The sequence below is a fragment of the Coregonus clupeaformis genome, chromosome 13 (assembly GCF_020615455.1).
Source record: "Coregonus clupeaformis isolate EN_2021a chromosome 13, ASM2061545v1, whole genome shotgun sequence".
Lineage (NCBI taxonomy): Eukaryota > Metazoa > Chordata > Actinopteri > Salmoniformes > Salmonidae > Coregonus > Coregonus clupeaformis.
This window is the reverse complement of record NC_059204.1, coordinates 19,397,213-19,415,315: the sequence shown is the minus strand read 5'-3', so window position 1 is coordinate 19,415,315 and position 18,103 is coordinate 19,397,213. Positions and strand designations below refer to the sequence as shown.

The 18,103-nt window shown below is 43.8% G+C and overlaps 1 protein-coding gene across 3 annotated transcripts in view; it reads right to left on the bottom strand.

The window, feature by feature from the left end:
* Positions 1–1,486: 1,486 nt before the first annotated feature.
* The window catches only part of LOC121579414 (arginine--tRNA ligase, cytoplasmic), a 28,460-nt gene continuing 11,843 nt past the window's right edge, over positions 1,487–18,103 (bottom strand). For all 3 annotated transcript variants that reach the window (XM_041893995.2, XM_041893994.2, XM_041893996.2), the window contains exons 5-15: positions 16,073–16,173; positions 15,837–15,958; positions 15,352–15,472; positions 14,995–15,124; positions 14,147–14,251; positions 12,915–13,093; positions 12,246–12,355; positions 11,449–11,554; positions 8,809–8,981; positions 6,922–7,169; positions 1,487–1,742 (exon numbers count right to left, since the gene is read on the bottom strand). In XM_041893995.2, the coding sequence (XP_041749929.1) occupies positions 1,633–1,742; positions 6,922–7,169; positions 8,809–8,981; positions 11,449–11,554; positions 12,246–12,355; positions 12,915–13,093; positions 14,147–14,251; positions 14,995–15,124; positions 15,352–15,472; positions 15,837–15,958; positions 16,073–16,173 (1,505 nt within the window). In that variant the 3' untranslated portion in view covers positions 1,487–1,632. The remainder of the gene's footprint in view (positions 1,743–6,921; positions 7,170–8,808; positions 8,982–11,448; positions 11,555–12,245; positions 12,356–12,914; positions 13,094–14,146; positions 14,252–14,994; positions 15,125–15,351; positions 15,473–15,836; positions 15,959–16,072; positions 16,174–18,103) is intronic.

Below are 18,103 nucleotides of genomic sequence, written 5' to 3'. Positions count from 1 at the left end.
TTTATTTGCAAATTATGGTGGAAAATAAGTATTTGGTCAATAACAAAAGTTTCTCAATACTTTGTTATATACCCTTTGTTGGCAATGACACAGGTCAAACGTTTTCTGTAAGTCTTCACAAGGTTTTCACACACTGTTGCTGGTATTTTGGCCCATTCCTCCATGCAGATCTCCTCTAGAGCAGTGATGTTTTGGGGCTGTCGCTGAGCAACACAGACTTTCAACTCCCTCCAAAGATTTTCTATGGGGTTGAGATCTGGAGACTGGCTAGGCCACTCCAGGACCTTGAAATGCTTCTTACGAAGCCACTCCTTCGTTGCCCGGGCGGTGTGTTTGGGATCATTGTCATGCTGAAAGACCCAGCCACGTTTCATCTTCAATGCCCTTGCTGATGGAAGGAGGTTTTCAATCAAAATCTCACGATACATGGCCCCAGTCATTCTGTCCTTTACACGGATCAGTCGTCTTGGTCCCTTTGCAGAAAAACAGCCCCAAAGCATGATGTTTCCACCCCCATGCTTCACAGTAGGTATGGTGTTCTTTGGATGCAACTCAGCATTCTTTGTCCTCCAAACACGACGAGTTGAGTTTTTACCCAAAAGTTCTATTTTGGTTTCATCCGACCATATGACATTCTCCCAATCCTCTTCTGGATCATCCAAACGCACTCTAGCAAACTTCAGACGGGCCTGGACATGTACTGGCTTAAGCAGGGGGACACGTCTGGCACTGCAGGATTTGAGTCCCTGGCGGCGTAGTGTGTTACTGATGGTAGGCTTTGTTACTTTGGTCCCAGCTCTCTGCAGGTCATTCACTAGGTCCCCCCGTGTGGTTCTGGGATTTTTGCTCACCGTTCTTGTGATCATTTTGACCCCACGGGGTGAGATCTTGCGTGGAGCCCCAGATCGAGGGAGATTATCAGTGGTCTTGTATGTCTTCCATGTCTTCCATTTCCTAATAATTGCTCCCACAGTTGATTTCTTCAAACCAAGCTGCTTACCTATTGCAGATTCAGTCTTCCCAGCCTGGTGCAGGTCTACAATTTTGTTTCTGGTGTCCTTTGACAGCTCTTTGGTCTTGGCCATAGTGGAGTTTGGAGTGTGACTGTTTGAGGTTGTGGACAGGTGTCTTTTATACTGATAACAAGTTCAAACAGGTGTCATTAATACAGGTAACGAGTGGAGGACAGAGGAGCCTCTTAAAGAAGAAGTTACAGGTCTATGAGAGCCAGAAATCTTGCTTGTTTGTAGGTGACCAAATACTTATTTTCCACCATAATTTGCAAATAAATTCATTAAAAATCCTACAATGTGATTTTCTGGATTTATTTTTCTCAATTTGTCTGTCATAGTTGACGTGTACTTATGATGAAAATTACAGGCCTCTCTCATCTTTTTAAGTGGGAGAACTTGCACAATTGGTGGCTGACTAAATACTTTTTTTCCCCACTGTATATGGAGATAAATGAGCACGGTGCCAGAGCCAATTTTTTATTTTTTTACAAGCAGTATTTATTTATTTATTTGGTATACAGTAAAATCCCAGGTGACGTTAATGGGTGAAGAGGCTCTTTTTTCCCCCCTGTCGTCTGAGGAGTTGGGAAGAGGGCATGGTGATGATGTCTCTGTGAGGTCACATCCTGGAGACAGGGTTGATGCCCAGGATGTCGAAGCCTTTAGCCATGATGGCGGCAGTGGCGTCGCACAGGAGCATCCTCCACATGTTCACTTTCACCACCTCACCTGTAGAGAGAGACAGAGAGAAGGACAGTGGGAGAGAAATAGAGCGAGAGAGAGAGACAGAAACCAAGACAGAGAGATGGGTCAACACATACAGTACCAGTCAAAAGTTTGGACACACCTACTCATTCAAGGGTTTGACTTTATTTTTACTATTTTCTACATTGTAGAATAATAGTGAAGACATCAAAACTATGAAATAACACATATGGAATCATGTAGCAAGCAAATAAGTGTTAACGATATCAAAATATATTTGAGATTTGAGATTCTTCAAATAGCCACCCTTTGCCTTTATGACAGCTTTGCACACTCATGGCATTCTCTCAACCAGCTTCACCTGGAATGCTTTTCCAACAGTCTTGAAGGAGTTCCCACATATGCTGAGCACTTGTTGGCTGCTTTTCTTTCACTCTGCCGTCCGACTCATCCCAAACCATCTTAATTGGGTTGAGGTCGGGGGATTGTGGAGGCCAGATCATCTGATGCAGCACTCCATCACTCTCCTTCTTGGTAAAATAAGCCCAAACCAGATGGGATGGCGTATCGCTGCAGAATGCTGTGGTAGCCATGCTGGTTAAGTGTGCCTTGAATTCTAAATAAATCACAGACAGTGTCATCAGCAAAGCACCCCCACACGTCCTCCTCCATGCTTTACGGTGGGAACTACACATGCGGAGATCATCCGTTCACCCAGACCGCGTCTCACAAAGACACGGCGGTTGGAACCAAAAACCTCAAGTTTGGACTGCAGACCAAAGGACAAATTTCCACCGGTCAAATGTCCATTGCTCGTGTTTCTTGGCCCAAGCAGGTCTCTTCTTCTTATTGGTGTCCTTTAGTAGTGGTTTCTTTGCAGCAATTTGACCATGAAGGCCTGATTCACACAGTCCCCTCTGAACAGTTGATGTTGAGATGTGTCTGTGACTTGAACTCTGTAACGCATTTATTTGGGCTGCAATTTCTGAGGCTAGTAACACTAATGAACTTATCCTCTGCAGCAGACGTAACTCTGGGTCTTCCATTCTTGTGGCGGTCCTCATGAGAGCCAGTTTCATCATAGCGCTTGATGGTTTTTGCGACTTGAAGGAACTTTCAAAGTTCTTGAAATGTTCCGTATTGACTGACCTTCATGTCTTAAAGTAATGATGGACTGTCGTTTCTCTTTGCTTATTTGAGCTGTTCTTGCCATAATATGGACTTGGTCTTTTACCAAATAGGGCTATCTTCTGTATACCCCCCCCACCCCCCACCTTGTCACAACACAACTGATTGGCTCAAACGCATTAAGAAGGAAATCAATTCCACAAATTAACTTTTAAGAAGGCACACCTGTTAATTGAAATGCATTCCAGGTGACTACCTCATGAAGCTGGTTGAGAGAATGCCAAGAGTGTGTAAAGCTGTCATCAAGGCAAAGGGTGGCCATTTGAAAAATCTCAAATATAAAATATATTTTGATTTGTTTAACACTTTGTTGGTTACTACATGATTCCATGTGTTATTTCATAGTTTTGATGTCTTCACTATTATTCTACAATGTAAAAAATAGTAAAATAAAGAAAAACCCTTGAATTAGTTGGTGTCCAAACTTTTGACTGGTAGTAGATCTTAGTTCATTTCATCCAATCAAATTACACTAAAATCACATAACATGTCCCAATAACAGAACAGTCACTAAATAAATGTGATGCTATGCAATATTCACAACTCAACGATCCATGGGGCATATTGCTACACGATGAGAAGATCCAATAGAAATTAAAGCTGCAAGCAGTGTTGCCAGGGTTTAGCTGTGTGCCCACTGTGCCAGGACAAATTGGACACATTGTCCTAGGAGGAGCTACTTCTGTACCGTTTACCACACTTGCCAAATCAGAACTCAAAATCAAACTGATCATGCAATATAATATGCTTCTGATGCATTTTGGACCAATTTCAATGATGTTGACTTCTTTAAACGTCTTCTTCTCCAGAACCGCTGGATCAATCGGCAACAAATTTGGTATATAGCATCTATGGATGCACATCTTCAAACACACTATTTTCCAAGAGTCTAACTGAAATAATATGGCCGCTACAAGTCAATGAGCTTGTGTGAATGGTTTTACCTGTCCAACAGCACCACAATGTGGCCAAACTCAACCATACTTTACAGGTTGGCTAGACTCATAACCTTGAGCATGTATTCCAAATTTCATCACTGAGTCAAACAGATCAAGAGATATAAAAATGTGCCCGTTATTGTGCCACCGTGTGGTCGATATGAAGGTGCTTGATTATGCTGAATCTTGACAGTGTTTGCAATATGTGCACAAAGTTTTATTACATTACGAATATCCGTGACTGATTTATAGGCATTTCTGTGCGAGACCACGTCCACTTGAATGTTTATTAGTCAGTAGCGGCATTGTTGTTTGACATACTAGCCTGGAAAATAGTGTGCTGAGAGACCTTGGTCCATAGATGCCAGATATCAAGTTACGTGCAGATCAGTCGCCAGAGGAGTAGCGTTTTAAGCATTTTTCACAAAACTCAAAATGACGGAAAATCCATCCTTACGGACTTTATGGGTCCTTGAGGAAAATGTGTTCCTTGTGAGCAGAGAGACATACTAAATTTTCAAACGGGGTGAGGGGCGTGAGCTTTCAAAGTTGGCATTTTCAATCACGTGTTATAGCGCCACCATGTGGCCAATTGGCATGGCTATGCATGAGAGGGTGTAGCCCATGGGCCTTTACGATCATGCCATGTTGGGCCGTCCTAGCCCTTACCATATCATGGGAATTTGCATTTTATTTTCCTTGGGGGAAGAACCCGGTATAATAATAATGAACGGCAACAAATACAATAGGGTTTCACCAGCTTCGCTGCTAAACCCCTAATTAAGCTAGTAATGAGAGGAAGAGGGGAAATTACACAGATGGGACATTTAGGACATGGACGTCAATGTAATTGACAAACAATACAGTTTCTAAATTCATTTACACTAACAAACAAGGCAACAGTAAACATGTCGTCCCCCATGGGCCAATTGAGATATCGGGTGTGACTAACACATTTCAGTTATCGTAATATATACTGAGTGTACAAAACATTATGAATACCTCTTTCCATGACAAACTGACCAGGTGAATTCAGGTGAAAGCTATGATCCCTTATTGATGTCACTTGTTAAATCCACTTAAAATCAGTGTAGATGAAGGGGAGGAGACAGGTTAAAGAAGGAGTTTTAAGCCTTGAGACATGGATTGTGTATGTGTGCCATTCAGAGGGTGAATCAGCAAGACAAAATATTTAAGTGCCTAGGTACCAGTTTAGCTAATCTACTCCCTGTACTCTATGTCATGTGCCAAAGACTCTTTTGCAATGACAAGGAGTGAAATGTTAGCTAAAAAGAGACTGGTACTCAGACTAGAAGGCAGTTGGTAGGAGGCAAGATCAGGTGGGACCATTCTAGCCAATGAGAGGGCAGATATGCTTGTGAACAACAGGCACAAGTGTTTTTTCTCAAAGTTGCCAGGATGTCACATGTCCTACATATCAGTACACTCATAACCACCTAAGGATTACGAAACTTCTACTCGATCAAATAAGCCAAGCGTAGCAAATAAGCCATTACATATTTTGTTAATCAAATTCGACACTCTTCTCATTGAACTCCATTCCAAAGATCCTTGTTTGGTGAGCAAAAAAAAGAAAGAAAAACACCACCTACTGGAGAAGACAGATTTTGGGCCCAGTTATGCCTCTCGCTTCACCTCTTCCTCTCTGGTGTGACTCACACATTTCAGTTAATTACTATAGCGCCCACCTTGGGCCACTCAGTGTAATTTTGTAAATGATGGATTTCTATGGCAAGACGCATCATTCACCCAAGTTTCGTTAGAATCGGGTCCATACCATCAGATATCGCGTAACTAACGTACGAACAGATGGAGATCGATCCACAGTCCCCTTCCCGATTTCATCGTAGGGGACAATCATCTGTTATCGACAGAGTCATTCAAGCCCTTGGTAATGTCCTTGCCATTGTCATCCAATGTTACACATCCCAGTCGGCTCCTTTAAACCCAGTTGAGCAAAGGTAGACAAAGGCAAAGATATAAGGTGTTATTGAGAACCACCCATAGACTAGTCATGAAAGATTTATATTGGTCTGTAGGCAACCATATTTGTATGGCTAAAATCAAATTGCCCTTCATTTTACTGTAACTTACTAACTGAAGGGTGGAAAACAAGCTGCCATATTCATAAAAAAGACAATGTTAAACGAATAAGGTTAACTCTTTACACTTGTGTGAATTGGTCTATATGGATAGGGCTAAATTGAAATGTTTCTATCAGAAAAAATATGAAATGCTTAAGCATGGTAGCAAGTAAAAGGGAACAGTTTATTATTTTCTGTTTTTATCTTCCTGATTTGTTTCAGTGGATTAAAATGAGTCTTGCTATGACAAGTTTGGTCATAGCTGTAGATTTTCTTAAAACTGCATTGTTGGTTAAGGGCTTGTGAGTAACCATTTCACGGTAAGGTATTCGGCGCATGTGACTAATATTTGATTTAATGAGTTTGGATATTATGGGGAAATTATTCGACCAAAATTGAGGACACAACAGTTCACCTGACAAGACTGAATCCAAACATTACTTTTGATTTTATGTACATTTTACATTTACTGTACTTTTGCCGCCCCAAAAATCTGAAAATACTCTGGATACATTCAGTAACATGATAAGAATATTCCTGGAAAATGTGGAGTAGGTGCAATATACAATTATTATAACATACAGTAAGACAAACAAATGATGTGGCCCACAGTAGGGTAAATGCTAACAGATGCTAGTGGATCGGTTTACAACGATGCTTGATCTCTGCCACCACCCCTCTGACTGGTGTTGTTTGTGATTGTCCCTCTCAGTGGGCTATTTAGGATTATATGAGACGAGCAGAAGTCTGGGGCTGTGCATGACAGCAACTACCAACTGGCAAAGCCAAGAAATATCTCAGATTTTAGCCCAAAGAGTAAACATTTCCAAGAAATCATGATCCCCTCCTAACAGGGATATAGAACCAGCATTTAGTATGGACCATTGGATGGATGGATGAATGGAGACAGATAGACTGATAGAAAGATGGACAACTTTCTCATTCTCTATCACCCCAGTGTCTCTGCCCTACCTGTCTGGCGGTCCTTCTCGATGCAGTAGCAGCTGTCATAGAACTCTGTGAAGGTGGTGGCCAGCTCGTACAGGTAGTCACACAGAGTGTGGAGCAGGAGGTCATCCAGGATCTTCTGCAGGATCTCAGGGAACCGCATGAGACACTTGCCCAGCTTCCACTCCTTGTCGTGCTGCAGGAGCACCTCCGTGGTCTCTGCTGCTTTACGGAGCGCCGCCTCGTCAATGTTAGCCAGCCGGGCTATGGACCTTCAGATATAGACACAGGAGTGGAAGGGATATGAAGTTGAGTAGGATATTAATGTCAGACCACATTTTTTTCCCTCTTCATTTTATAAGGTGTGCATACTGTATATTGTGATAACCTGCCTATGTAGTTATCATATAAATACATGATAATAGCAACACTTGTTAGGTGGGACCACAATGGACAAGATAATCACAGGTGATGCTGCTGGTCCAGACAGCTCAGTTGGTTGGAGCATCAACGGCTATCAAAATAGACTATATCTGTGTAATCAAATTATCCCAGAACAATGCCTTCGTGTTCTCTCGCTAGCCATCTACAACCCCAGATAATAATAATAATAATAATAATAATAATAATATGCCATTTAGCAGACGCTTTTATCCAAAGCGACTTACAGTCATGTGCGCATACATTTTTACTTATGGGTGGTCCCGGGGATCGAACCCACTACCCTGGCGTTACAAGCGCAATGCTCTACCAATTGAGCTACAGAGGACCATATACAAGATGAGCAGTATCCTGGGGTTTCAAACATCCTGGGGTTTCAAACATAATGCTAAAACCAAGCAACCTCGGTTCGGTCCGCACTGTGAACCGGAATGAATACATAAAAAATGACATAGAAAAAATAAACCCTAGGCCTATAGGCTTATCCCTACGCTGCGTTGTATGCCATTGCCTCAAGTAAATCAAATCAAATTGTATTTCTCACATGCTTCGTAAACAACAGGTGTGGACTGAGAGTGAAATGCTTACTTACCGATCTGAGCTGAAAAAACATTGTAGGCTATTCCGTTAAAAACAACTAGAGCCTATGCACACGTTGTAATAGAAATGTGTATCTTAACTGGCATATTTCAAACTATCCTTTTGTGAGGCGCAGCTGGGAACTATATAGAACAAAAATATAAACGCAACATGCAACAATTTCATTGATTTTACTGAGTTACGGTTAATATGAGGAAATCAGTCAATTGAAATAAATGTATTAGGCCCTAATCTATGATTTTCAGATGACTGGGAATACAGATATGCATCTGTTGGTCACAGATACCTTAAAAAACAATGGGCCTCAGGATCTCATCACGGTATTTTTGTGCATTCAAATTGCCATTGATAAAATGCAATTTAGTTCGTTGTCCGTAGCTTATGCCTGCCCATACCATAACCCCACCGCCACCATGGGGGCACGGTGTTCCCAATGTTGACATCAGCAAACCGCTCGCCCATACGACGCCATACACGTGGGTCTGCGGTTGTGAGGCAGGTTGGACGTACGTAATTAACTACAGTAACTGTTGGCATTTCATTTTCCCACTGTACCGAAACCGAACCGTGACTCCAAAACCACAATACGTACCGAACCGTGAGTTTGGTGAACCACTACTCCCCTAGTGTGTACGTGTGTAACCACAGTTCCCCCCACAGTGTGGGTCTTCCGCCACCTGTGAGTGCTCTATTGCTGTGTGTTACCATCAACCACCCTGGGCGAAACGGCTCTTTCCCCTCCCCCTCTGTGGCAGATGAATGGAGACAGACTGGGCGCATGACCACTGAGCCCGTAGTACCACCAGGGGAGGGGAGAGAGAACCAGGGGAGGGAGTGGTGGTCGCTCCCTACGGCCCAGCGAAGGATCACCTGATGCGGGTGAAGGCGTAGAGCAGGTAGGCAGCCGTGTTGCCCCGGTCATCCAGCATCTTGTCGAAGGAGAACACGTAGTCGTTGATGCGGTTGTGGGACAGGTCGGCGTACTTGATGCAGCCGAACGCCACCGAGCGCTGGGCCTTGGTCAGCTCCTCTGTGCTCAGCACCTGAGTTAGACATGATCAGAGTTACAGGCAATCAGGCATGTGTTCAGTCCACTGGGCATCTGACACAGGTCACAACTTGTTTCTGTGTGTCACAACGTATCTGGGACAGGTTGAAGTACTGTACTGTTATGAGTCTGACCTGTCATTCCAGCCTTAAACTCCCCATTCCCCACACACAGTCTAATTCTTCCGACATCCATGTCTAGTCCAATACCCTGTTAGGTATGGACAGGCTCACTCCCACAGGGGCCAGTATGAAAAATGTACAGTGGGGGGAAAAAAGTATTTAGTCAGCCAATGTAATTTTCATCATAGGTACACGTCAACTATGACAGACAAAATGAGAAAAATCTTTCCAGAAAATCACATTGTAGGATTTTTAATGATTTTATTTGCAAATTATGGTGGAAAATAAGTATTTGGTCAATAACAAAAGTTTCTCAATACTTTGTTATATACCCTTTGTTGGCAATGACACAGGTCAAACGTTTTCTGTAAGTCTTCACAAGGTTTTCACACACTGTTGCTGGTATTTTGGCCCATTCCTCCATGCAGATCTCCTCTAGAGCAGTGATGTTTTGGGGCTGTCGCTGGGCAACACAGACTTTCAACTCCCTCCAAAGATTTTCTATGGGGTTGAGATCTGGAGACTGGCTAGGCCACTCCAGGACCTTGAAATGCTTCTTACGAAGCCACTCCTTCGTTGCCCGGGCGGTGTGTTTGGGATCATTGTCATGCTGAAAGACCCAGCCACGTTTCATCTTCAATGCCCTTGCTGATGGAAGGAGGTTTTCACTCAAAATCTCACGATACATGGCCCCATTCATTCTTTCCTTTACACGAATCAGTCGTCCTGGACCCTTTGAAGAAAAACAGCCCCAAAGCATGATGTTTCCACCCCCATGCTTCACAGTAGGTATGGTGTTCTTTGGATGTAACTCAGCATTCTTTGTCCTCCAAACACGACGAGTTGAGTTTTTACCAAAAAGTTCTATTTTGGTTTCATCTGACCATATGACATTCTCCCAATCCTCTTCTGGATCATCCAAATGCACTCTAGCAAACTTCAGACGGGCCTGGACATGTACTGGCACTGCAGGATTTGAGTCCCTGGCAGCGTAGTGTGTTACTGATGGTAGGCTTTGTTACTTTGGTCCCAGCTCTCTGCAGGTCATTCACTAGGTCCCCCCGTGTGGTTCTGGGATTTTTGCTCACCGTTCTTGTGATCATTTTGACCCCACGGGGTGAGATCTTGCGTGGAGCCCCAGATCTAGGGAAATTATCAGTGGTCTTGTATGTCTTCCATTTCCTAATAATTGCTCCCACAGTTGATTTCTTCAAACCAAGCTGCTTACCTATTGCAGATTCAGTCTTCCCAGCCTGGTGCAGGTCTACAATTTTGTTTCTGGTGTCCTTTGACAGCTCTTTGGTCTTGGCCATAGTGGAGTTTGGAGTGTGACTGTTTGAGGTTGTGGACAGGTGTCTTTTATACTGATAACAAGTTCCAACATGTGCCATTAATACAGGTAACGAGTGGAGGACAGAGGAGCCTCTTAAAGAATAAGTTACAGGTCTGTGAGAGCCAGAAATCTTGCTTGTTTGTAGGTGACCAAATACTTATTTTCCACCATAATTTGCAAATAAATTCATTAAAAATCCTACAATGTGATTTTCTGGAATTTTTTTTCTCATTTTGTCTGTCATAGTTGACGTGTACCTATGATGAAAATTACAGGCCTCTCTCATCTTTTTAAGTGGGAGAACTTGCACAATTGGTGGCTGACTAAATACTTTTTTCCCCCACTGTATGCACTCACTAATTGGAAGTCGCTCTGGATAAGAGTGTCTGCTAAATGACTAAACTGTAACTGTAAACCTAGAGAGAGTGGGGATGTGTGTGGATTGTGTTCTTTAGTATTTGTGTGTATATAGTTTGTGTGCATGAGTGTGTTTTGAGCAGGGCGGGCAGGTGTACTTAAATGAGGTTGGGACGAGAAGGTGGCAGGGTTGGGCGTGTGTCCAGCCCCGTGGTGCCACTGATGCCAACTACATAGGGCATGGGGGGTCTGAATTGGCTCCATCCGCTGGCATTTGCTAAATTGATTACGCCCCAGGGAGCAGGACGATTATACGCCTACTAACTTTTCTGCATAATTGAATGCAGCGTGTGTAACTTTTCGATATCCTTGACAAGTATAGGCCTAGCGAAACCCTGATTCAGAGGACCTCCTCTTGGCGATTCACTAAAGACCTCTCACAGCCAGGCTGGTTTCACCATCATTAGAGAGATGACTGTTCAGGCTGTAGTAATGATGTGTTCTACACACTCTACTCACAGTGTGTGTCCTGCAGGCTTTATTTGGCTTATTAAGGCCTCGAAGAAGAGTTGATTAGTAGAATCAGGTGGGTAATAGGATGAAACAAATGGCTACGCAGTATTGATGGAAACACAGGCAGCATCCATCACCTTGTCTCGCTCTTTCTCTTTGAGTTTGTCCATGGACCTCTTCAGGCCCTCGTCCAGCAGGTCCATCAGCCTCACAGTGTCCCCAGACCGAGTCTTAAACTTCTTCCTGTAGAGACAGACAGAAGGAAGGACAATACTCACTCAACACTTCAGAAACACTTTCATCCCTTCTCCCTTCACCATTAATCCAACATAACTGGATCATGAGAAACGATTTGTGCTATTCCACTTTCTAGTATTTGACTGAGTGAACAGTGTTTGAACAGGGCTTCAGCTCCCTCTCATCCCCGACAGTGGAGTACCAGGCTCTAACCACAAACCACCACTTAGCTTGCTCCTCTCACCACCCCTCCAGCCTCCTACGACCAACACAACCCATTCTGACTGTGTTTGATACTTTATTAAAGCACTGGGTGATATTGTCTGCTCAGTAATGAGACTCCTAGTAGCCATACACACAACTGGATGATGTGTGACCAATGGGCCAATAGAGCAAATGAATGGACAAATACAACCTAAGAGTGCTAATTCACTATGCTGATAGGCTGACGCAGCAGGTGGGTGGTCTCTGGGATGGCCCAGTACAGTATACAGCGCTATGAATGCTTAATTAGGCATGTGTCTGTTGACATCACGTGACTGTTAGCGTATATCAATCTGGGTCGCGTTCATTAGACACCAAATGGAAGAAAACGTACTAAAACAGGAGGGGCTCCTTGGACTTTTTTGTTTGACTTTTTGTGCGCTAATGAATAGGACCCTGGAAAAACGAACTTCAGTAATTTGTAGATACTCACTTATCCTCTCCCAGCACCACTCCAAAGCCAGCATGCTCCACTCGTGTAACCTTGGGGTCGTACCAACCAATCATCTGAGCCGCTGCAAACACCACCTGGAAGTGGGTGCCCTGTAGAGAAAAGAAATAAACATATGCATTATTAACTACAGTCATGAATTGGGCACCAGTTAAATGTTTAGACAGAGTTTGACAGGCTAATAAGGATGGTTGCAAAACACTGCAAGTAAGCCTAATGACTTTGCATGTACGATCCACTCCAGTAGAAACTTTTACAGCCTAAAAATGAGAGTGAACACACAGACAAGCCAATCATTGTGGTGTTGAACTACAGTGAGGGGGCAGTACTCTGGAGTCCTCTATTCATGCCTGTCTCTGACAGTATCTTTCTTCTCTCTCCGGCTCAGAGTAACCAAGACACAGACAGCTGACCCTGAGTGGATTACCTTTTCATCAGGTGACACCGGTGGCGTCACGCAGCCAGGACCTCAGAGGCACAACAGAGCTAGCCTGGCCCCAGATCTGTTTGCCCTCTTGCCCACTCCAATGCTGTCATTGTAAAAGCCAAACATGTTTGGCATGACAATGAGTAGGCATGATAGCACCAACAGACTGGCACTCAGGCTATAATATAGGCACTCTCCCCTGGCTCCCTTAACCCCCTCCTCACCTGGCCACTGTCCGTCACGTAGATGATGATGTCTGCCTTCTCGTCAAAGAGCCGCTGGCGCAGGGCGGCCAGGTCTGATGTGTCGTATGTGTAGCCCCCGTCAGACTTCACCACTGTCAGGGGGATCTGCTGACCCTGGGCAAACACTATCTTACGTCCCTCGTCCATCTCCACCAGGCCTGGAGGAGAGGAGAGGAGAGGAGAGGAGAGGAGAGGAGAGGAGAGGAGAGGAGAGGAGAGGAGAGGAGAGGAGAGGAGAGGAGAGGAGAGGAGAGGAGAGGAGAGGAGAGGAGAGGAGAGGAGAGGAGAGGAGAGGAGAGGAGAGAATTGCTGAGACAACAGTGCCCCCTTCTGGACACGTACACACCACAGCAAACACTGTACAGTACAGAAGGGGTTCCCAACCTTTTTCAGTTTAATTTGAGGGACCTTGGAAAATGTTGTTGTTCTGATGCTAATTTCCTGCAATTGTACATAGTTTAACAAGACTCATGACATCTTTTAGGTAGGCTATTAATCAGGCTATACATATTCTCTTTTACAGAAAGTGAATAGATCAATTGATAGCGACAGAGTCAGAAATTATATAAGATTACTTCCCAAGCAAAGTCACATTTCTTTGACTCCTCGACTTTAGAAGGTCATAGCTCAACTTCTGAATGTCAGAGACACAAACCAAAGATATTCCTATGTGCAACAGAGTCGCGTCTTCCTCTGGCATTTTACCTTGTTGAACTAGTGAGGGGGCAGTACTCTGGAGTCTACTCATGCCTGTCTGGGGCGGCAGGTAGCTTAGTGGTTAAGAGCGTTGTGCCAGTAACCGAAAGGTTGCTGGTTCTAATCCCAGAGCCGACTAGGTGAAAAATCTGCCGATGTGCCCTTGAGCAAGGCACTTAACCATAATTGCTCCTGTAAGTCGCTCTGGATAAGAGTGTCTGCTAAATGACTAAATGTAAATGTTTCTAGCCTAAAGCTTTGTGGATGTATGCACTGTTTTAGATCGGAATAAATTGCAAATTTATATTTTTTTACCCCTCAAATCAAGGAAGGTCCCACGCCCCCCCACGAAAAGTTGGCTCCCCCCTATGGGGGTTGCGCCCCCTTGGTTGGGAATCCCTGCAGTACAGCAACCAACGTGAGGTGAAGAGTACAATCTTTTAATATAATATGAATAAGATGAAAATCAACTGAATGACAATGACAATTGTTTTGACTGATTTAAACTGACTGACCTTTGGCCTCAAACTCTTTGACCACGGCGGTCATCTTCTCCTGGTAGAATGACTCTCCTCTCTCGATGATCTGGATGTCCAGACAGTTGTAAACCTTCTGGAATTCTACAAGAAACAAAAAGACAAGAGTTGGAGGGAAAATCTGTGTTAGAGTACAGTAGCAACACTAGGAGGAAATCAACACTAACCACATCGCATGTCTTTGGATGAGACTCGAGGAAGTAAAGTCACTCGTTCAGGAAATAAAGAAGAAAGAAAAGGATGGAGCAACCCAATTGCCCTTCCTCATCTGTGTCTCAGTGGGGACAAGACTGCTGGCTGATGAAGGCATTGAGAACATAATGTCTCTCCCTCCTTTCTTCCCTCTCTCCCGGTCTGTCACGTCAAGGTTGAAATCCTCCCAGAGATCACACAATATGGAGCGCTGTGACCAGTCAGAGCTGTGACGCCTCAGGCCTTATCATACACGCCCACACACATGCGCGCTTTCTCTCTCACACACACACACACACACCCCCCCAGTTAAACCGAACTGACAATAGAGTCACCATGAAACCTCATCACCCCATGTGAACCTCCCATTTTGACTATGTCAATAACTCCAATATGGCCAATGCCATAAATTTATCTTTCTGTCTGATTGTGACCTTTCATTATAAGCTGAACTACTGTACTAGGCCTATTTCCTTTTTGTGAATTTATTCTGATAATGTTATCTTTAGGGCCCTAGTTACTTTAGATTCTTCACAGTAATTGGCATAAGGTCTAACTACCCCTTGATCAAAACATAGCCTTTACTATCATTTTTACTTTCATCATCCCTTCATCTATCCATTCATCCCACCCACCATTCCTGGAAACGTCACAGATGAGGTTCCATCCTTTGATGAAGGCTGGGTCTTTGCTCTGCAGCTTGACCACACACTGGTAGGCCCTCTTCTTAAAGTCCTCCTCCTCATCAAAACGCTTCTTAGACTCCTGGTACAGACAGACAGGGAGGAATCACTCATATCATCAGGGGAGACAGTAGGTAACATATCTGATGACAGCTAGTGAGGAACAATATGTAGTGTATGCCTAGGACAGTCTACACAACTCAACATTAAACCCACCACCTCCATCTGTAGTGGTCAACTTTATCCTATTTTTTTTATATTTAGTTAAATAAAAAATAAAAATTGAGCAGATGTTTTGGGTGGACTCACTTTGTAGAATGCCTGCAGGTCTCCAATGGGAGGGGACACAGTCAGGTAGTTTGGGAACTTGTCCTGCAGGTGAGCGATGAGCATACCAAACTGGGTGCCCCAGTCCCCCACATGATTCAGCCTGGGGAACACAACACAAACACATGCACAGTGATTATATTGTAAACAAACACACCAAATAACAGGATATACTGCAGGGCAGAGAGTCAAATAAACTAACTGTGAAATGTAGGGGTTGCTCTGGCTCTGTTGGTATTCATTTGGCTTAGTCATGGTATATTAGTGACAATCGCTACAGCTGTTTAATAATGTAACACAGAAACTCTACATACATTCATAGGTTATTATTGTTTAATTACTACTTTACCATGTAGTTAAGTAAATACCTAGTCATTTCTGTAACATAAAATAAAGTGAAACCAGTACACTTCAAAAAGATAAACTGAATTTATATGTCTGTGTCACATTTTGACTGATGTACTAACCTCAACACGTCATAGCCTAGGAACTCAAACAGGCGACACATGCTGTCCCCGATGATGGTGGAGCGCAGGTGACCTACATGCATCTCCTTGGCGATGTTTGGAGATGAGAAGTCCACAACCACCTACAAAAAACACACACATCCACATAAGATTCATCCAATGGTTTTCATGGACATATCAGATTCAAGCACATTTAAAAAGGGAAAACCGCCCGTAAAAGCAGAACGTTCACCTACCTTCTTCTTGCTCTCTAAGGGAGGAGGTTGAACACCGTTGAGTAGCAGGTTGGTCAGCAGTTTGGACACAAACGATCTCTTAAGGTGAACATTGATGAACCCTGAGAGCACAAAAAGCTATATAACACAACAGATAGAACAAGGAGCCAGATGTTTCACCTAGGGTGATCACATTTAAAATACCCAAATGCGGGACAACAGGATGATTTTGTGGGACATTCGCGAGACAGTGTAGCCTATATGAATTGTAAAAAATGGCGCACCCCCCTCCACAGATGTACGACAGATGTGATGTAGCCTATTGAATATCATTATAGAATATACATAAAATGCATCCTCCAATTGCAACGTCTGCCTATGCCCACACATATTGTCTCAATATATATATATTTTTTAATACCCTAAAACACCGTTCTTTTTTCTTATATATACAGTGGGGAGAACAAGTATTTGATACACTGCCGATTTTGCAGGTTTTCCTACTTACAAAGCATGTAGAGGTCTGTACTTTTTATCATAGGTACACTTCAACTGTGAGAGACGGAATCTAAAACAAAAATCCAGAAAATCACATTGTATGATTTTTAAGTAATTAATTTGCATTTTATTGCATGACATAAGTATCAGAAAAGCAGAACTTAATATTTGGTACAGAAACCTTTGTTTGCAATTACACAGATCATACGATTCCTGTAGGTCTTGACCAGGTTTGCACACACTGCAGCAGGGATTTTGGACCACTCCTCCATACAGACCTTCTCCAGATGCTTCAGGTTTCGGGGCTGTCGCTGGGCAATACGGACTTTCAGCTCCCTCCAAAGATGTTCTATTGGGTTCAGGTCTGGAGACTGGCTAGGCCACTCCAGGACCTTGAGATGCTTCTTACGGAGCCACTCCTTAGTTGCCCTGGCTGTGTGTTTCGGGTCGTTGTCATGCTGGAAGACCCAGCCACGATCCATCTTCAATGCTCTTACTGAGGGAAGGAGGTTGTTGGCCAAGATCTCGCGATACATGGCCCCATCCATCCTCCCCTCAATACGGTGCAGTCGTCCTGTCCCCTTTGCAGAAAAGCATCCCCAAAGAATGATGTTTCCACCTCCATGCTTCACGGTTGGGATGGTGTTCTTGGGGTTGTACTCATCCTTCTTCTTCCTCCAAACACGGCGAGTGGAGTTTAGACCTAAAATCTCTATTTTTGTCTCATCAGACCACATGACCTTCTCCCATTCCTCCTTTGGATCATCCAAATGGTCATTGGCAAACTTCAGACGGGCCTGGACATGCGCTGGCTTGAGCAGGGGGACCTTGCGTGTGCTGCAGGATTTTAATCCATGACGGCGTAGTGTGTTACTAATGGTTTTCTTTGAGACTGTGGTCCCAGCTCTCTTCAGGTCATTGACCAGGTCCTGCCGTGTAGTTCTGGGCTGATCCCTCACCTTCCCCATGATCATTGATGCCCCACGAGGTGAGATCTTGCATGGAGCCCCAGACCGAGGGTGATTGACCGTCATCTTGAACTTCTTCCATTTTCTAATAATTGCGCCAACAGTTGTTGCCTTCTCACCAAGCTGCTTGCCTATTGTCCTGTAGCCCATCCCAGCCTTGTGCAGGTCTACAATGTTATCCCTGATGTCCTTACACAGCTCTCTGGTCTTGGCCATTGTGGAGGTTGGAGTCTGTTTGATTGAGTGTGTGGACAGGTGTCTTTTATACAGGTAACGAGTTCAAACAGGTGCAGTTAATACAGGTAATGAGTGGAGAACAGGAGGGCTTCTTAAAGAAAAACTAACAGGTCTGTGAGAGCCGGAATTCTTACTGGTTGGTAGGTGATCAAATACTTATGTCATGCAATAAAATGCAAATTAATTCCTTAAAAATCATACAATGTGATTTTCTGGATTTTTGTTTTAGATTCCGTCTCTCACCGTTGAAGTGTACCTATGATAAAAATTACAGACCTCTACATGCTTTGTAAGTAGGAAAACCTGCAAAATCGCCAGTGTATCAAATACTTGTTCTCCCCACCGTATT